Here is a 16357-nt window from a genome sequence, read left to right as displayed (position 1 = left end):
GCAGATTAATTTCCTTGAGCCGAGGAGCTTTAAATGAGTACATTAACAATTCTATTTTCACACCTCCATGAATTATGTTCATACGATGCCCAATTGTTGTTAAACAACATAAAAATTTGATATGTTGTCAGTCCCATTGCACAAAGCAGCACAGTCATTTTCTCAGCCAATTTCTGTTGCAAGCCCAGCACTGGGGAATGGAATAACACAAACAAGGTAATGAGTTTTAAACTAATTATGAGGTGACAACAGTATAATTGAACATAAGATAATGAGTAGAAAACTAACGTTCATCAAATGGTTTTCTCGGCCTTAGAAATTGCTTTTCTCAGACTTAAAAATTGTCAGATGTATTGATGTAGAGAGCTCTGCCAACTGCTGAATGGTCAAGAAAACTATTTCTATGCATAGCAGTGATTAACAGCTGGCAAACAGCAATTTTTTACAATTTTAAATCTCCTTTGAATTTACAAGACTACAGAACTCTGAATGTTTGGGGTATTTAGAGCATTTCCTTTTGGTCTCTCAATGTCTGTATTTACATAAGATTGAGGCTTTGGAAAATTGTTTCCTCATTTTTCATGCAGAACTTCCTTCTCCTCTGCAGAACCTTACCCTGAGAGGTGCTCTGTGTGCCAGAGTGTTCCTTACGGTCATGCTGTGTGAAGGAGCCCATGACTTTAGCCCTGCCCACCTTTCCTCTGCTCATCCTGTGTCTCCAGCTTCCCAACAGGCAAATGCAGCTTTGAGGCCAGGGTCACACCTCAAGTCTGACATAGAGTTGACAGATAACTAAAAGAGAGAACAAAGCCCAGTTTCAGTTTTGGTTTTTTTTCAGCTGCACTTAAAGTTGCTCTGAACACCAGCACAAAAGTTAAGGTTTGATAAATCGTCAGGGGTTTTTTATGCAATTCAAGTGTTAGCATTGTAGCTAGCAGATGGAGGTATAAAAGAGTAAAAGAATATTGCAGGCTTGCTCCAGTGGTGGGGTTTTTGAGTTGTTGAAAACTGGTATAATAATGGACAAAGACCCTCTAACTAATTAAAGTTAGAAAGTGGTATGTTTATTCACCAGCAGGCAGCACGGGAGTCATCTCTAAAAGGCGTGGCCGCCCTGAACAAGGCTCTTTGCTCTCTGTTTATTTTCCAAGATCTTACATACGATACATATGCATAACCCCAGCACCTCCCATCCCCACTCTGTATTAAAATGAGGCTATTAGTCCTTCACGTGTGTGCAGTTCTTCTCTTGAATTGGGTTGGTGGTCTGAAAGGATGAAGTCAGGAGAGTCTTCATCAGGTCTCTGTGACCTCTGGCACGGTCCAAGGTCCCCTGCTTCGTGATTGATTGATACCAAGTCCAGGTGCTGGCCATTGTTCTTACTGGTTTCAATCTGTTCTTATGACGGTTCACTTACTCCACTTTTTCTATAAACAAGCTCATAATATAACAGTTAGCTCTAGCTTGGGCATCTAATAATCATTAACCTACCATTTACTAATCTAACTTATATCTTGATCAATATAAATTGTTTCTAACCCCTAGTTAAAATCTTAACTATTTAAAATCATGTTTCATTTTGATTTTTTGTAATGACTGTACTTCCAGAATGCTTCCACCCCACTTGTGGTCTGTGTTTTCAAGTCCTCTACCAAAAACTCTTGCTGTGATGTGGCTTTCGTTGAAGAGACTTAAACTCTCTACCCCCATGTGCTGATCCATAACTTGAACAAAATGTCGTTTCACACTTACATTCTAAAGCATTGTGGGTTGCCTGCCTAATTTCTGGATGCACTGGCAGTCTTTGGGCACAGTGTGATGGAGCCATCTGTTGTCTAGATGGTAACAGAGTTTATTTTTAACTGTAGCCTGTGTACCTTTATCTGTAGACAAATTGTTGACCTGCCATGATCCTTTGTACCTGAAGTGTACCCTCACAGGTGTTGTACAAGCAGCCTGACATAAGGAATTTATTTGCTTGATTCCTGAGTAAAATGTGATCTGAAGGTACCAGCTGGGTTTCTGGGGAACCTGTAGGCAGGCTGGCTTTAAGAGAGGCCGTGGCACAAACCCGCGCAGCACACCCGTACGGGATGGATCTGCCTGTGAAGAAAGCACCAAGCAAGGGGCTAGTGGGAGGTGGGCATGTGAGCAGGGTGACATGCATGGGCCCTGTGGCATGTTGTCCCTGCTGTTGTGTCAGCTGCACGCTGGCAGCAGGAGCTGGGGCACTGCCAGAGGGGGCTGATGGCAGATGCACCGGCAAGGGGGAGCTGTGGCCACCTAGTCGTGTGCATGCAGGAGAGCATGAGGTTGTTCGTAAATAAATACTGCATTTCTGGGCTTGCTTGAATCTTACGTGAATTGCCAAGCATAGATATATAGTGCCTTGCTTGGATTGGATTGGATTGGATTGGATTGGATTGGATTGGATTGGATTGGAATGAATTGTTCAAAATTGTCAATAAGAAATCATGACTTCGTATGACATAACCATTTTTCCTAAGTGTTGAAGATAAAATTTTATCAAATACATATTTTTCCAACTTTGTCAGGAAGTGTGGCAATAGTTTTGGGAAAGGGTATGGTTTTATTAAAGTTATGAGGAATTCAAAGAGATGCACTGCATACTTCTTCTCTTGGACTATGACACTCCATAAATAACATCTCATTGAGCTGCACATCTGAAAAGGCCAGCAGAAGAGATCAGACTCGGTTGCTGTGGCTATGAATATGCATCAGATTTATCACCCAGAGTCCTTCTCCAGTTTCTACTGTACACTTTTATGATACTGTTAAGCATTGCCATTTTACTGCAGAATCTGATAATGTCAGAGAAAGAAGTAGCAGTTGTTAAGAAGAGAGAAGTATTGCTCTTTGACGTGAACGTGTACTTGAGAAAGAACACATTAATTTGATCTTTATTTATGTACTAGTGTTTTTACAGCTGCCTTCTACATGTGCCTATGTTCCCATGCCTGTTAATAAGAGCTGAGTGTTTAAGGTAATGAAGTATGGGAAACATTGCTCCTGTCTTACCAGTGGAATGCTTGGGCAGGCTTGTAGAAGAATGAGTGATATAGACAGGGGCAGAGCTCAGGCAACAACTCCCAGACCTTGGTCTGAACCAGATCCCTCCATGTGACCAGCTTTATAACCAACAAAATGATGCAGAATCTTCAAAAGAATTAGTTGTTCTACAGCAAAGACGTTTTGTAATCAGTAGGATTTAAATGTTTTGTATGTTTCAGTAGGTATTTTATCTGCTGCAGTGCTGATGGTTTAGCTTTGGCCAGATTGTATTGATTAAAACTTTTCAGTGAATGTGTTCACAGCTATGTCAGTGCATTAGATCAAGTGTTTTGTAAACATTTCCCTAAAGCTATTCTGATTTCAGGTCCCTATTACCAAGCAATGCAGTTCCTCTTGTTCAGTGGCTCATATAATCCCAGAAGGTATCTGAAGCATGTTTATGTTAAGTCAACTATGAAAGCACATGTACAAAGAAGACCTGTTACTTACAAAGAGCTGAGTATGCTAATTGCATCAGCCTGAGCTATCTTTTTTTATTACTGTGTTGGGAGTGAAATATAAACATCCTTAATAATGAAAACAATATTTGGTAAGATTTGTGTTCAAGAAATAAGTATTAAAGATGCTGGTTTTTTTCCTCCTTTTAGATCCGTTTCAGTTCCTTACCAAAAGTGAACCTGCCAAGGAACAGACTGCTCAAACAGCTTTAGCTCGAAAACCCACTGTGATCCGAATCCCAGCAAAACCCGGGAAATGTAAGTTCTTCTCCCAAATGGCTGAAAAATGTGTTAGAAAACCATTTCAGTTGGGACTTAACATTTAGTAATTGATTTGTTGTTTAGTAGCTAATATCAGCTGCCAAAGGAATCCCATGGTAGGGTTTGACAAGACAGAGGAGCCAAGCTGAGGGCTGTGGTGGGAGGGAGAGGCAGATGCGCGTCATGTTTGCTCTCCCTGCTGCCCAGCTGCCTCATTGGGCTCCCGCCCCTGAGTTTGATGTCTCTCCAACCTGATGGAGCTGATGCATATCAGAGGTGAAACTATATGTAAGGGGCAGATCTAAAGGCTGGAAAGGAAGACTTGGAAGAGACCCTTGCAGGAGAAGCAAGCTTGTTTTGTCTGCTAAACCATATTCCAGAGCTGAACCTTTGGTCAAACTGACTGGGCCTGACCTCAGCTGAGGTTTTGCGCTGCTCCCAAGCTTCCTTGTCGGAGGAGAAACATTGGTGCGTTAAACTTTCCTTCAAATACAGCTTGGTTGGGATGTTTAGCATAGTTTTCATAGTTTAAATCAAAAAGTTCCCTTGATCCTTGCTAGATTTTGAAATCTGTGGCCATTTAAGCAAGAATTTTTTAGGCAGCAGTTCTAGGTAATTAAAAAAGGCGCGTGAGAACTGGGATACAAAAACCTGTGTGTCCAATTTTATGTCAGGGTCTTGACTATAGTTTCTGAGAGTTACTGAGAGTATTCCTAAAGCCTGCCATCTCTAATCCTTTATAGCTTTACAAATGACACTGACAGTATCTCAGAGTGGAAATTTATCAGAGAGCCACAAGGTCTTTTTGTGTTGATCTTTGTATTGCTGGAGTGCGTACTTGCAGAATTCTCTTTGGCCTTATCTTTGATCCTCAGAGCTTAGGGAAAAATGTCAAAAGATAGCTCTTAAAACTCATGTTTCAAGATCATGTTTTGCCACATTTAGTAGGTGTATAGTCAATCTGTAGTAACTGTATGTCCAGGTGGTATTTCTCCTAAGAGTTTCACTCATTATTTCCAATCTCCCCCAGTCACCAACCCACTGTTAAAATACTAAATTTTCTTTTCCCCTGCATATGTGAGAAATGCAGTGAAAATGATTAAAAATGCAGAGGTGGCTGAAGATGAAGCTGTGTGGAAAAGTCTTTCTGTTAGTACCTGATTAAAAAGAAAAGGTTTTTTCAATTAGAAGAATATGTTTATGAACTACTGTAAAGAAACTATGATGTAAGTCTTCTCTATAAAGGAAATTTTAATTGCAATTAAAAATACAATTAAACAAAAAGCCAACCAACTACATCACATTTTTTCTTTTCCTTTTTTTTTTTTTTTTTTCCTGAGATGTATTCCCTTTTGAACTTCTAGATAACTGGTCCCTTGCTGCTCTCTAGTGGTAATTGAAATTTCCACAAAGGAATGCCAGTCCTGTATTTGGCTACAAGCAGCAGGAGGTTGTGAAGGACTGCCTGCCTTATGGGAATCATTGGCTGGAAGATTAATGGGATAGGGAGGAACAGAAGCAGATTCCGAGAAAGCAGAGTAGCCTTTTTTCAAGTAGGAGCTGCTGCAGAAATGTAACCAGTTAAAAGTTAAAAGAGGAGAACTGGGCCAAGGTATAAATGGATACAGTAGGATTGACATTGTAAAGGGACCCCGTAATCTCGGTACAGGGGAGTCTTTTGCTGCCTTGTTTATGGAGGAGATAAATTCTGTCAGGAACCAGCAAAAACTGAAAAGGAAAACCCCAATAAACAAACAAACAAAATAACACAATTTTTAAAAATCCCCTAAAAGCAGCCCACCCAGCACTACCAAAAAGGGCACAGAACTGCTTAGGAATTTGAACTCCAGTGAAGTTTTCAGTTAGGATTAGCAGTTTTGTCAAGATGTGGTTAGAAAGGAAGCGTTAAAATTCCACTTCAGTTATTACACTTAGGAATCACTGAAAATAACACCTGCCTTCTAGTTCTTGGATTATTTTTTTCCCTCTAGTTCCTTTAATTCTGAATTTAAAAAGAGTAAGAAAGAGGAATTTAGGCCATCTCTGTATGTAGCAAGATTTGAAGTGGTAAATAAATGTCTCTTACTTTTTATAGCAGTAAGACCTGATAAGAGATTTCTTTTGGAATTACTGCCAGGTATTGTTTTTACTTTTCATCCATCCCAGTACCTTAGAAAAGTGATGAACTTAGCAATTTTTTTCCCCCATGCCTGGTCACTGCCAACACAGTAGCTGTGAGCTTCTCCTAAGAATTGAACTGATCCATTTTTAAACATCATAGCAGTGTTTTACATAATAGTAATGCAACAAAGGTGTTGAAAATAAACAACACTTCTCCTTCCTATGTTTTGCTTCTTTGTTGAGAGTAATTTTTGTGAAATGAGCAACTGAAGGTTTTGTTTTGGGTAGTATCTTTCCTCTCCTCTTTTTTTTTGTCATCAGTCTATAAATGTCTAGGCTGTCTACATGTATATTTTTATGTAACTCCAAGTTCAGCTGGAAGTCAGAAAAGCTTAAATGTCTGTAGTTCTTTCTATGAAATTAATTTTATTGATATACAAACAGATTGTAAAATAGATGACATCGTTCCAATATATAAAGACAAAATGTTTGGTAAATATGCTGGCAGAACCTGTCCAAGTGCTCCCCAGCTTTCAGTGGCAAAGACATTGAAAGCAAATGTCATATATTTAGAAGGGTTTTCTATTCTTTATTGACCGTGAGGACATCATCACTCTTCCCTAGTAAGGTCTGTAGTGTTTCCTCTTCCATGTCCTAAACTTGCTTTGTTCCTTTAAAACTACCTGGGAATTTCCATCTGTGTTTTTGGTCATCCTGAATTTTGTAGCAGGCAATCATTTATTTACGTGCCTTTACCTTTCTAGACATTCTTCTCCTGATCTTTCAGAGTTACTTGAAATAACCCTCAGCTGTTTTCCAGCCTGAAGGATATTCCAGGAGCTGACAGCTGAAAAAAAAAAAAAAAGTGAGGCAGTTTAGAAATGTGGTGATGGCGTTTCAGTGTATCCAGTAATGAAATCTAGAATTCCAAGGGGTAGAAACTCTTCTACTCATCTAATATTATATCACCAAATACTGCAGCTGAAACCCTGAAATGACTTCCTGGTGTCCTGTGAGTAAAGTGAAGATCCATTATGCAGGATGGGAAGTACTCCTGAATTCAACCTCAGAGTTACAGTGTTTCTCTCATGTCCCTTTTCTCTTCACTGTTCTTTAAGTGGTTCTTCCATTTGGCTGCTCTGGCTTTGAGGAAGGAAGTTGCATTCATACAAAATGTGCCCCAGACCAAGGTGGATTCCTTTACCTTGTTGTTCCACATAAGGAAGGTTTTAATTAGACTTTAATTTGGGATTTTTGGGGTTTTTTACAGCTTTAAATGACATCCCACATAGCCCTCCACCACTTCCTGCTGAAAAGCCTATTGGGAACACATGCAATATCACAGTGGGAAAAGCCAACAGCAGTGACATTGTGAAAAAAGGGGTAAGTTAGAACTGTTTTCCTGTATTACCGCTTTGTTTGCTTTGGTTAAAAGATCTCTTGTGATCCTCAAGCATTTGTAAAGTGAATTGTTTGAAGAACCAGAAGATGAAAACAACTACTCAAAAATATAAGGCTTTTTTCTTTAATTTTGTTCTCTAATTAATTAGGTAATTTAGACTGCTGTCAGTTTCGAAAAGCACTTTGGTGATTTTACTAAACTTTGATCACATCTGTCTTCAATTTTCTGTATTCATTATTTGGAATCAGGATATTCTACAACTTAGTGTGAAAGCATTGCAAAGTGGCTCAAAGTCCAGTGGGATTTACATGGTGAAATGTTGTCAAAATGCTTTGGAAATGTATTTTTTACCTTTGTGCATACATTCCTCTTGGTGTCTGTACTAATTTGCAGGCAGAAGAAACTTTTCTGTAGGAGAATGAAGCTTGCTTTTTCTTCAGCTCTTTCCTTCCAAATGTTTCTCCTGAGTAGAACCACCTATTTTGGGAAGTAAGGCTCTGCTCCTTGCTCCGGAGCACTTACATAGTAATGGTACGCGTTGTAGCTAAATGACTTTTGACACGGATTTTCAAAAGGGAATTAATATAAACTAGAAAATGGCAATAAAATTTCCAAATACAGAGTTTTCTGATGGCAAGAGTGGCAGAGAATCTTGTGAAAGCCACAGGCAGCAAAAAGGTAAAATCAAATTAAAAGCCCTTACTACATGGATGCTGCCAACAAATGCCTATGTAGCTACCTCTGCTGTTAAGATAAAGGGAATAAAAACGTTGTGATTGAAAAGGCTGTTCAGAGAGGTCCCACCTTCTCTGGATAATGCTGAAAAAAAGAATTTTCAAAACAAGACATTAAATGACATTTTATGCAGTGGAACTCCGAAACCTTTTACAGTGTCATCCAGGTTATTGTGACAGGCATGTATAAGCTTCAGAGGATGTTTTTTAAAAAAAGATTGTATTAAATCCACTGGAACATTGAAATCCTATCTTTGGAAAGGTAAGAACTGTGCTTCTAAAACTGGTATTGTTTGTCAGTGGAAGTGATTAAACGGCAACAGCAAAAATTGTTGACCATAAGCAGCAGTTGGCGCAGATTTCTTCCTTTTCACACAGAAGAGGAAAATTTTTGATCTGAGGATAGCATCCTCGTCTGAAAGTGGTAGGTTGTTTTCTTTCTGCTAGGGTCATTTGATCAGAACATTAATGTGGGGACTCAATCAAGTGTCAGGTTTTGTCACTGTATATATATATGGGTGTTTTCTAGGTGGGAAAGATCACAGAAATGTTTGAGTTTCAAGCACCTAAGTAAGTAAACAAGACTGTTCAGACCTGTTTAGAAGTACTGGTTCAGAAGGGTTCTTTTGAACCCAGAGTCAGCACTCTGATGTACGGTGCTGTTCCAGAAGCAGCTGTGCTTGTTCCGCAGGGCTGGCAGAATTTTCTGGCACTGGGATGCAAATGAACAGCAGGAGGCAGTAAGCATGGTCACTTGTTAATCCATCACTGTGGTCCAAGCCCTTCAGACATGGCACATGGCCTCCTCTCTGACTGCTGTACAGTGGTAATCTCTGGCAGGGCCAGCATGGGCAGCTGGGAGGAGTGATGCCTTTGTCTGCCAAAGCAAGATTCACTGGGACTTGTCTGTTAGATCTCTAGCAAACATGTTTAGATGCCTTCTTTAATGGGAGCTAATGTTATTTGCAAGAGACACGGTCCTGTGGAAGCTGCACTAATGCCATGTTTTCTACTTTAAGCCTGTTCAAAATGTTCCATGTGTCAAATCAAAGTTGATAATGCCAGTTCCTGTGGGCAGTGTAATTTTATTGTACATTTGTATGACTCTCCTGAAATTGGCTTCTGCATCCTTACTGCCATGGAGCAGGAAAGGAGGGGCTGGGTCATACTTAATGCACAATTTAAGCCGTGTTTCAGGTAGTAAATCAGGTTATTTACCCTCCATACTTCCCTCCATGTTCAACGACACTTTAAAATGGCAGAATCACACCATAATACTTACTACTTTGCTCCCATACCACTAGAAACTCTTGTTTTTCATGTCCATAGGATATAATTTAATGTCCATTTAATATAATTTAAACAAGATGTTTTTCTTTTCCTTAGGCTTAAAGAAATGTCTTTTTTCTTTTGAATGCTTGTAGGAGTTGGATCACTCAGAACAGGGTGGAGTGCCTCAGCTAGAACCTCTACTGCCCCCAAGGTGAGTGTGGTTCCTCAAAAGCCCTTAAAAGTGGTGTTTCTGAATTAATTTGGATAGTTAGTCTCAGTGTAGACACTAATGACTCCAGCCATAGCTCAATAGTCTTGGCTGGGCACTGTGGTCACTTAATAAATAGGAAGGACCAAGTTGGAAGCTGTTTAATGCTTGTTTATACATTATGGTATGAGCAAGGAGATTATAGGAGAGCAGCTGTTTGACTTTTCAGCTAATGTACAGTGGCTGCTGACAGTCATTCCTTTCTTAATATTTAACCTTTTCACCCACAGCACTTGCACTTGTGGTGGGCTTTGGGTGGTGAAGGAATGGAGGTAGCAGATGATGCCACCCTGAAAAGGGCAGATGCTGGGCCAGCAGCTTCTCAGAAGCACTGGCTAGTTTATACACCTCAGACCTAAAATGCAGGTGGAGGATCACTGATAACCTTGGGGTTTTTTCATTCTTGTGAACCAAAACAAAAGGACGTCTGCAAGGGCAAAAGTTGCTGGACCAGCCTTTAACTCACGTCCATCAGTGCCAGAGACACGGTGGATGGACATGTGGCATTGACTAGCCAGCCCACTGTGGGTATCTCAGTGTTTGCATTCTAAATCTGTGCGTTCAAACACAAGAGTTTGCTCTGTTGTGTTAGGACAAGAGAATCTTTCTGTTATTGAAATGAGTCTATCAATAATAATAAGTATTATCAATAATAATAAGTATTAATTAACAGGAAAGAATGTGGATGTGCCATAAGGAAACTCATTATTGCTCCTTAAGAGATTTGTTCCTTCACCACATTCAGTTTAGCATAACATTCCTGATTCTTATGAGGGGCTCTGGGACTGCAGTAAATATTTTATCCTTTTACTCTTCTGCTCAAATGGATTTTTTTTTTTTTAAATAAGCAGTAATAATTCACTGAATTGCTTGTTAGGGTCTTCTTGTTCAGTTGAGTTGCTTTAAAAATGTGTGGGTTGGTGTGTTTACAGATTTAAAGCAGTTTGGCTTGGAATATCCCCTTTTGTCAATATTAAAAGTGCTTAGTTTTTAGATGAGGCCAAGAAAAGGGAGAGGTGCATGATGAAAAGAAGTAGAAAATTTTTTGAAATTCAAAAATTGTTCCATACTCAAATGTAACAGAGAAGTCTTATCAGGAGCTTTAGTAGAGCATTAGTATCTTCTCAAGTGATGGGTGACACTCAGAAAATGTGTTAGAACGATACTTCAAAGATCCACCAATGCACACTTGTGGGGGTTGATAATTTTTGCAGACCCATGAGGATTGCACGTGAGCAAATAATTATCCTGAATTACATTATATGAAAAAGAGAAACAGTTGTAGCAGAAACTTGCAGTAACTGGTTGAAGATATCCCAATAACAATCAGAAGACTATGCAGTTTTTTGGAATATTACTAGTAATATTAATTGCTAGTAAATATTACTACTGTTACCTGCTAGTCTCTGATTTTGGTTTCTAAACTGCTGACCACTAACAAGAGTGTGGGACCTCCAGCACTGCCAGAGAACCTGAGTGTTTTCACCAGTGTTTTCTTTTTGCGGTAGACATGTGTTGCATAAAAATGGTGAATTCTGCTCTTGATGGCAATGTGCAAAATGGTGTGATATGTCATGAGTTTCATCAGAGTCACTTCAGGTAAGTGACATCCCAAGGAATGGGCTAGGGTGATTCCTGAAGACCAGCTTTCACAAAGGCTCTCCAATAGCAGAACTTCATCCAGCAGCTACGAGGAAAGATCTTTCTAGAAGTGGATTGCTGAAACAAATCCTGCTTATTTAGTGGGCTCCCCAGAAAGCTGGCAGGCTGTAGGTGAGTAGACTTGGAAATACATAGTCAAAGGATCTGTATAAGGACTTGATCATCTGGTCCCAGTCAGTATGTGAAGAGTTCATGTGTTCCTGGAAAGTTTCAAATACTACGCAGTATTTGCTAGCCCAGGTCATCACAAATCTTGTTTCCTTACTGAACACTCTGTATGTAGGATGAGGTGGCAGGCTTATTAATATGCATATTTCTCTGATGGTTTGCACATTTTTTTAGGCCTGTGGATGGAAAAATGGTACCTGCTCGACCTCCCCCACCTAAAAGTGTTCCTGGAAGGCCACCTCCACCAAAATTCGCTGCAGCCAAGACCTCCTCTCAGAAGGATGTTCTTTTGCGATCTAGTTCTGACACCGCTTCTGATAAAAAAAACAACAAATTCAGGTTGGGACCCAAGAGAGCAAAAAGTGCAGTCTTTAAAAATCCAGATCCAGCATTACCTCCTAGACCTAAACCAGGTCATCCTCTCTACAATAAATACATGGTGAGAGTTGAGATATTCTATCTGTTTTTATAAAACAGTGCTGGTTAAAATGATGGAGAAAAATGTAGTTAAAGCTACTAAAGTAAGTTAGTATTATGTAGTTTTCAAAGTGCATCTATCAGCATAATCTTTGATAGAAAATGCTAGTAGATAAATAGTAGTAAGTCCTGTAAGGCAATACTGGAGAAATCAATAAATACATGTAAAGTATAGATCTGTGTGATGTATTTTTGTGTATATATGTAATTATATATATATCTCTAATCTGTAGCTCCCAGGGTTTGGGGGTTCTCTTTCAGTAAAATGATGCTGAATAATAGCATTTGTATATTGGTTTAGCCATAGATATCAAAATGCTTATAGGGAAATTGGGGAAGAATTGGAACTTGTAAAGTAGTTGAACTTACTTAATCAAGGTTGCAAAGAGTGAGGAATGTAACACTGCTAATATTACATTTTCATCCTATTGATGCCATCCCTTTTCATTACAAAAATGGTTTTGGTGTTGTGTTATTAGGGAATTTTAAATAGAAATGGATCAACACTGCAAGTAAAAACAAGGTCTTTCCCCAGAAACTTGAAACTGGTCAGTGATAGAGCTGGTGGCTGCTTGAACCACTGCTGTTGTCAAAAAAAGCAGCCATAGCATGAACAGCATCAACATTCCATCAGCATGAAGTGGAAGCTTTCTGTTGCCACCCTTTTGATCTTTCACTATTGCATTTAGAGTTTCGTGTATGAGATTTTTTTTTTTTTTTTCTGTAGAAGATCAGTAGTAATTCCCTGCCCTGAAGTCTTACTGTCAATGAAAATTTCCTCTCAGGGTGTTTTTCTAATGCCCTCCATGACAAATGTTTCTGCATCAGAGTGTCTTTCTGAGTATCTTGTACTGTGTGGTGTGATACCAGTTAGGTGTCTAGGACACTTTGAAAGGGGGTGACACCACCTAAGTTTCTCAGAGTGGCAGTTCATATCACCAGCAGTCTGTTCTGAATGCCTTCCAAAGGATCCTGTCCTCTTCCACTGGACTCCTAATTACCTGTAGTGGGTGGTTTGCTTAGTTCCATCATCTGACTATTATCACTTGCAGTGAAAATTTGAGGTGCTTAGAAGGGAAAAAAAACTTTTCCATTTGCCTCTGTTTCTCTTCAAGCTACCTGTGCCTCATGGAGTTGCCAAGGAAGATTGTCTTCCCAGGAACACTGGAGAACTGTCCTGTAAGGTAAGGTGCTTTTTTCTGCTGGCTTAAATATTCCATGAATAAGACTCCTGTTGCAGTAAAGTATCAAATGTTTTAGTCTTCAGAGGTTACACTGAGAAATGTAATAGTGATTTATTAAATCCTTGTGTTTCTGTAATCAAAACAAAACAACTGCCAAAACAAAACCCAATAATGGTGATTTGCCTCATAGCACAGGGACATTCAGCTTATGGAACAGAGCAAGAGTAATTACTGGGAGTGCCAGAAGGGGGGGAAACTGCTGAAGTTCCTCTGTCTCGTAGGAAAATAATCACTCTCTTGGCTGAGTATCTGAGAATTGAGCAAAAGATAAGCGAGTACTTTATGAAGTGCTGTACATGATACATCAGCGAATTGGCTTTGACATATGGACTTGGAAGTATTTTCTTCTCTCTGCTTCTACAGATCCTGACTTGCTTTTAGGGCATGACCCTATGAATATTAAATAGCTAGTGGAAATTAGAGCAATGAGCAGCCTTTTTGACTGTTATCAGAAACCTACATTGCTGAAATAGATTTCTATGCAGTATGTTGCTGTCTGTTGTAACTCGTATTACTCTGGTCTTATCTTTGTCTATGTTGGGCTTTTTTGGTTGTTGTTGGGGCTTTGTTTTGTTTTGGGTTTTTTGGGATTTTTTGTTGGTTTGTCTGGTTTGGTTTGGTTTTTTTTTCTACACCGTCATTGTCATCAGTACAGCCTAAAATTTCCTAGTGGGTTGGACAGAGAAGGTGGCTCAGCATTTTGAATATAATTTCTCTTTATGAAGATGCCACAACAAATCTGTCAGCTCCCCTCAGTGTAAGCAAAGGCATAGTGGCTTCCTTGCTCCTCTTGGAATGTTTCTTGGCCTGTGTGCTGTTCCTGCTGGGTGTGCTGGGAGGGAGTTAGATTGGGTGTTCCCTTGAGCAAGAGTGATGGCACACAGTACCAAGCACCAGTGCAAAATTTGTCCACAGCCCTCGCAATGAGTGTTGCTATCAGTGCTACAGATTTCTGGCCCACAGAGATAGCTGAGGCTTTTTCTATACCTGGAAAAGTTGCATGCCTTCCCTTCCTTTCACTGGCTCAAAAGAGTGATTTTGGTGAAATGTATTCTTTACACTGGCAAAAGGCGTAAAGAATTCAGACCCACAGTTGTGTGACTGATAACCATTTCCTTCTGCAATACCAGAACAACTCTGTGTCCAAAGTCAGAAAACTAATTAAGGAGTACATAACAGAGAATCTGTTAGTATCTTCCGTGACTTATAAACTACTTGCATTTATTTGTTGTTGTCAGGATTCAAACCACCCTCCAAAAGTTTCTGACACAAGTGCACCTCACGCTGTAGTCCTGCATGATTTTCCTGCAGGTAAGTAAATGTGAATATTCTGGAAGCATTTTTTTACTCCAAGACTTTTAAATGGAAATTTTCTTAGAAATTAGAGCTTGAAAATGGTGTGGAAGCTCAGTCTGCAAGGTCTGCGCATAGAGTTGTTTAAATCAGTGGGTTTAGCTGTCTTTCAGTTAAGGCTGGGTGAAATTAAGACATTTGAAAAACTGATTCTGTTTTTTTTCTGTGGTATTTGTATTAAGAAGGTTTTACTTAGAGAAAATCAGTGAGTGTGACAAGTACTGTTAACTGAAAGGATGTTGTCTTACAGAGCATGCTGATGACTTGGACCTTCGTTCTGGAGACACCGTTTGTCTTTTGGAGAAAATTGATAGCGAGTGGTACAGAGGAAAATGCGGGAATCGCACAGGGATATTTCCTGCCAACTTTGTTAAAGTGGTTGTACGTAGGCTTTGTATAAATTGCTACATAAGATCCTTTTGCATTTGTTTTCTGGTTCAATTTACTAAGACTCCTGTGTGTTTAACTCCATTATGTGTTTAGATAATCTCTTATCCCACTGGCAGCACAGAAGACTCATCAACTTGTTTATGTGGTATTAGAAAGATGCTTGATTTGGCACAACCAGCTTGCATTATGGGGAATAATTTGCTGTCAATTTAAAGCCAAGTGAGAAAATCATTGCCCTTAACAGATTCTCTTTGGAAACGTGCATAGTTTCTCAGGGTCCTCAAAGCAGATTATTTTTTGACAGCTGCATGTGAATCAACACTCAGTAGAAGATTTTTGTGCCTCCCCCCAGCTCTCCATCTTCTGTCATTTTCTCATCTATTGAACTTTGCTGGGATCACCGCTTTTTTAGCCATGTAGTGAACTAGGTCAGAGTAGCAATTTAGCCCACAAAAACGTTGGGTTTTTTTCTTCCTAGAATATTGTTTTTTCCAACAGGATCAATTTGCCTAAGTGGTTTTCTAAGTGGCTGCACAAATGGCTGTGCTGGCACAGTGCAAGGAGTGTGATTGTGTTGTTGCAAATGAGCAGCTTAAAGCAATCCTGTTCCTGAATGTGACACTTGACAGTGAGGGGAAGGCAGGAGACAGGTGCTCTTTTGGAGCCCAGTGATAATTAATTTAAGAGGGGGACAATATGGTTCCCTGCAGTCAAATGCTGGGTCAAACCTATTGCAAGCCTGAGTCTGAGACTGAAGTCCATTTTGTGACAGTGGAAAGGGCACTGGGCTATCCACACCAGCCATATGGACATGGAGGAATGCCAGAGTGACACCAGGATGCTGGGAAGGTGCACAGTTTGGCACTAAAGACAGGAAGTATTTGTGGCAACACTTTCTGGGCCAGCACAGCTGGCAGAGCCCTGCTGCTGCATGGGCTATACTAAGGATTTGGTAGACATCTGAGAGGGGTAGGTTGTTTAGTTTGTAATGGTGGTATTGGAGAAAAATTTTAGGATCTGAGAAGTGCTGAAGAATAAAATCTTGTGGTTAGTAGTAATGGAACCATGCTTGATTCACTTTCACAAGGAAGATTTGTTAGCTAAATTGATTGGCTGCTTCTACACAGATAAACAATTGCATTTAAAAGCTTTTTCTTCTACTGATAACTAATGAAGAAAAGATTTTATGTTAAAGCAGTGGAGTGAGTATTTGGCTTCAAATTCAGCATTGATACAGACAGATACAACTTTATAAAAGCTAGGGAAGGTGCATTCTATTTTAGTTGTAAAAGATGATTACCCTTTGAGGACAAAAATCTTTTGTTTCAGAATTTGGGTTTCTTTTAAAAAGAAGAGTGCAGTACATGAGGCTAATTTACTTGAGTGAATTCTGCTATTATTCATGTCAGATTTCATCTTGATACAAGGTCTCCATACAATGCACTACAATGTGTTTTACAATATTGAGCTGGAT

The 16357-nt window shown here is 39.6% G+C and overlaps 1 protein-coding gene across 4 annotated transcripts in view; it reads left to right on the top strand.

Annotated features, from left to right (window-relative positions):
• The window catches only part of SH3D19 (SH3 domain containing 19), a 93763-nt gene that overhangs the window by 68796 nt on the left and 8610 nt on the right, over window positions 1-16357 (top strand). For all 4 annotated transcript variants that reach the window (XM_040064794.2, XM_040064793.1, XM_040064795.1 and 1 more), the window contains 7 exons: window positions 3682-3789; window positions 7184-7296; window positions 9474-9532; window positions 11594-11858; window positions 13012-13080; window positions 14379-14451; window positions 14744-14874. In XM_040064794.2, coding sequence (XP_039920728.1) covers window positions 3682-3789; window positions 7184-7296; window positions 9474-9532; window positions 11594-11858; window positions 13012-13080; window positions 14379-14451; window positions 14744-14874 — 818 coding nt within the window. The remainder of the gene's footprint in view (window positions 1-3681; window positions 3790-7183; window positions 7297-9473; window positions 9533-11593; window positions 11859-13011; window positions 13081-14378; window positions 14452-14743; window positions 14875-16357) is intronic.

Source organism: Hirundo rustica, chromosome 5, assembly GCF_015227805.2.
Source record: "Hirundo rustica isolate bHirRus1 chromosome 5, bHirRus1.pri.v3, whole genome shotgun sequence".
Classification (NCBI taxonomy): Eukaryota; Metazoa; Chordata; class Aves; order Passeriformes; family Hirundinidae; genus Hirundo; species Hirundo rustica.
The sequence above is the reverse complement of the archived record's forward strand: the minus strand, read 5'-3'. Positions and strand labels throughout refer to the sequence as shown.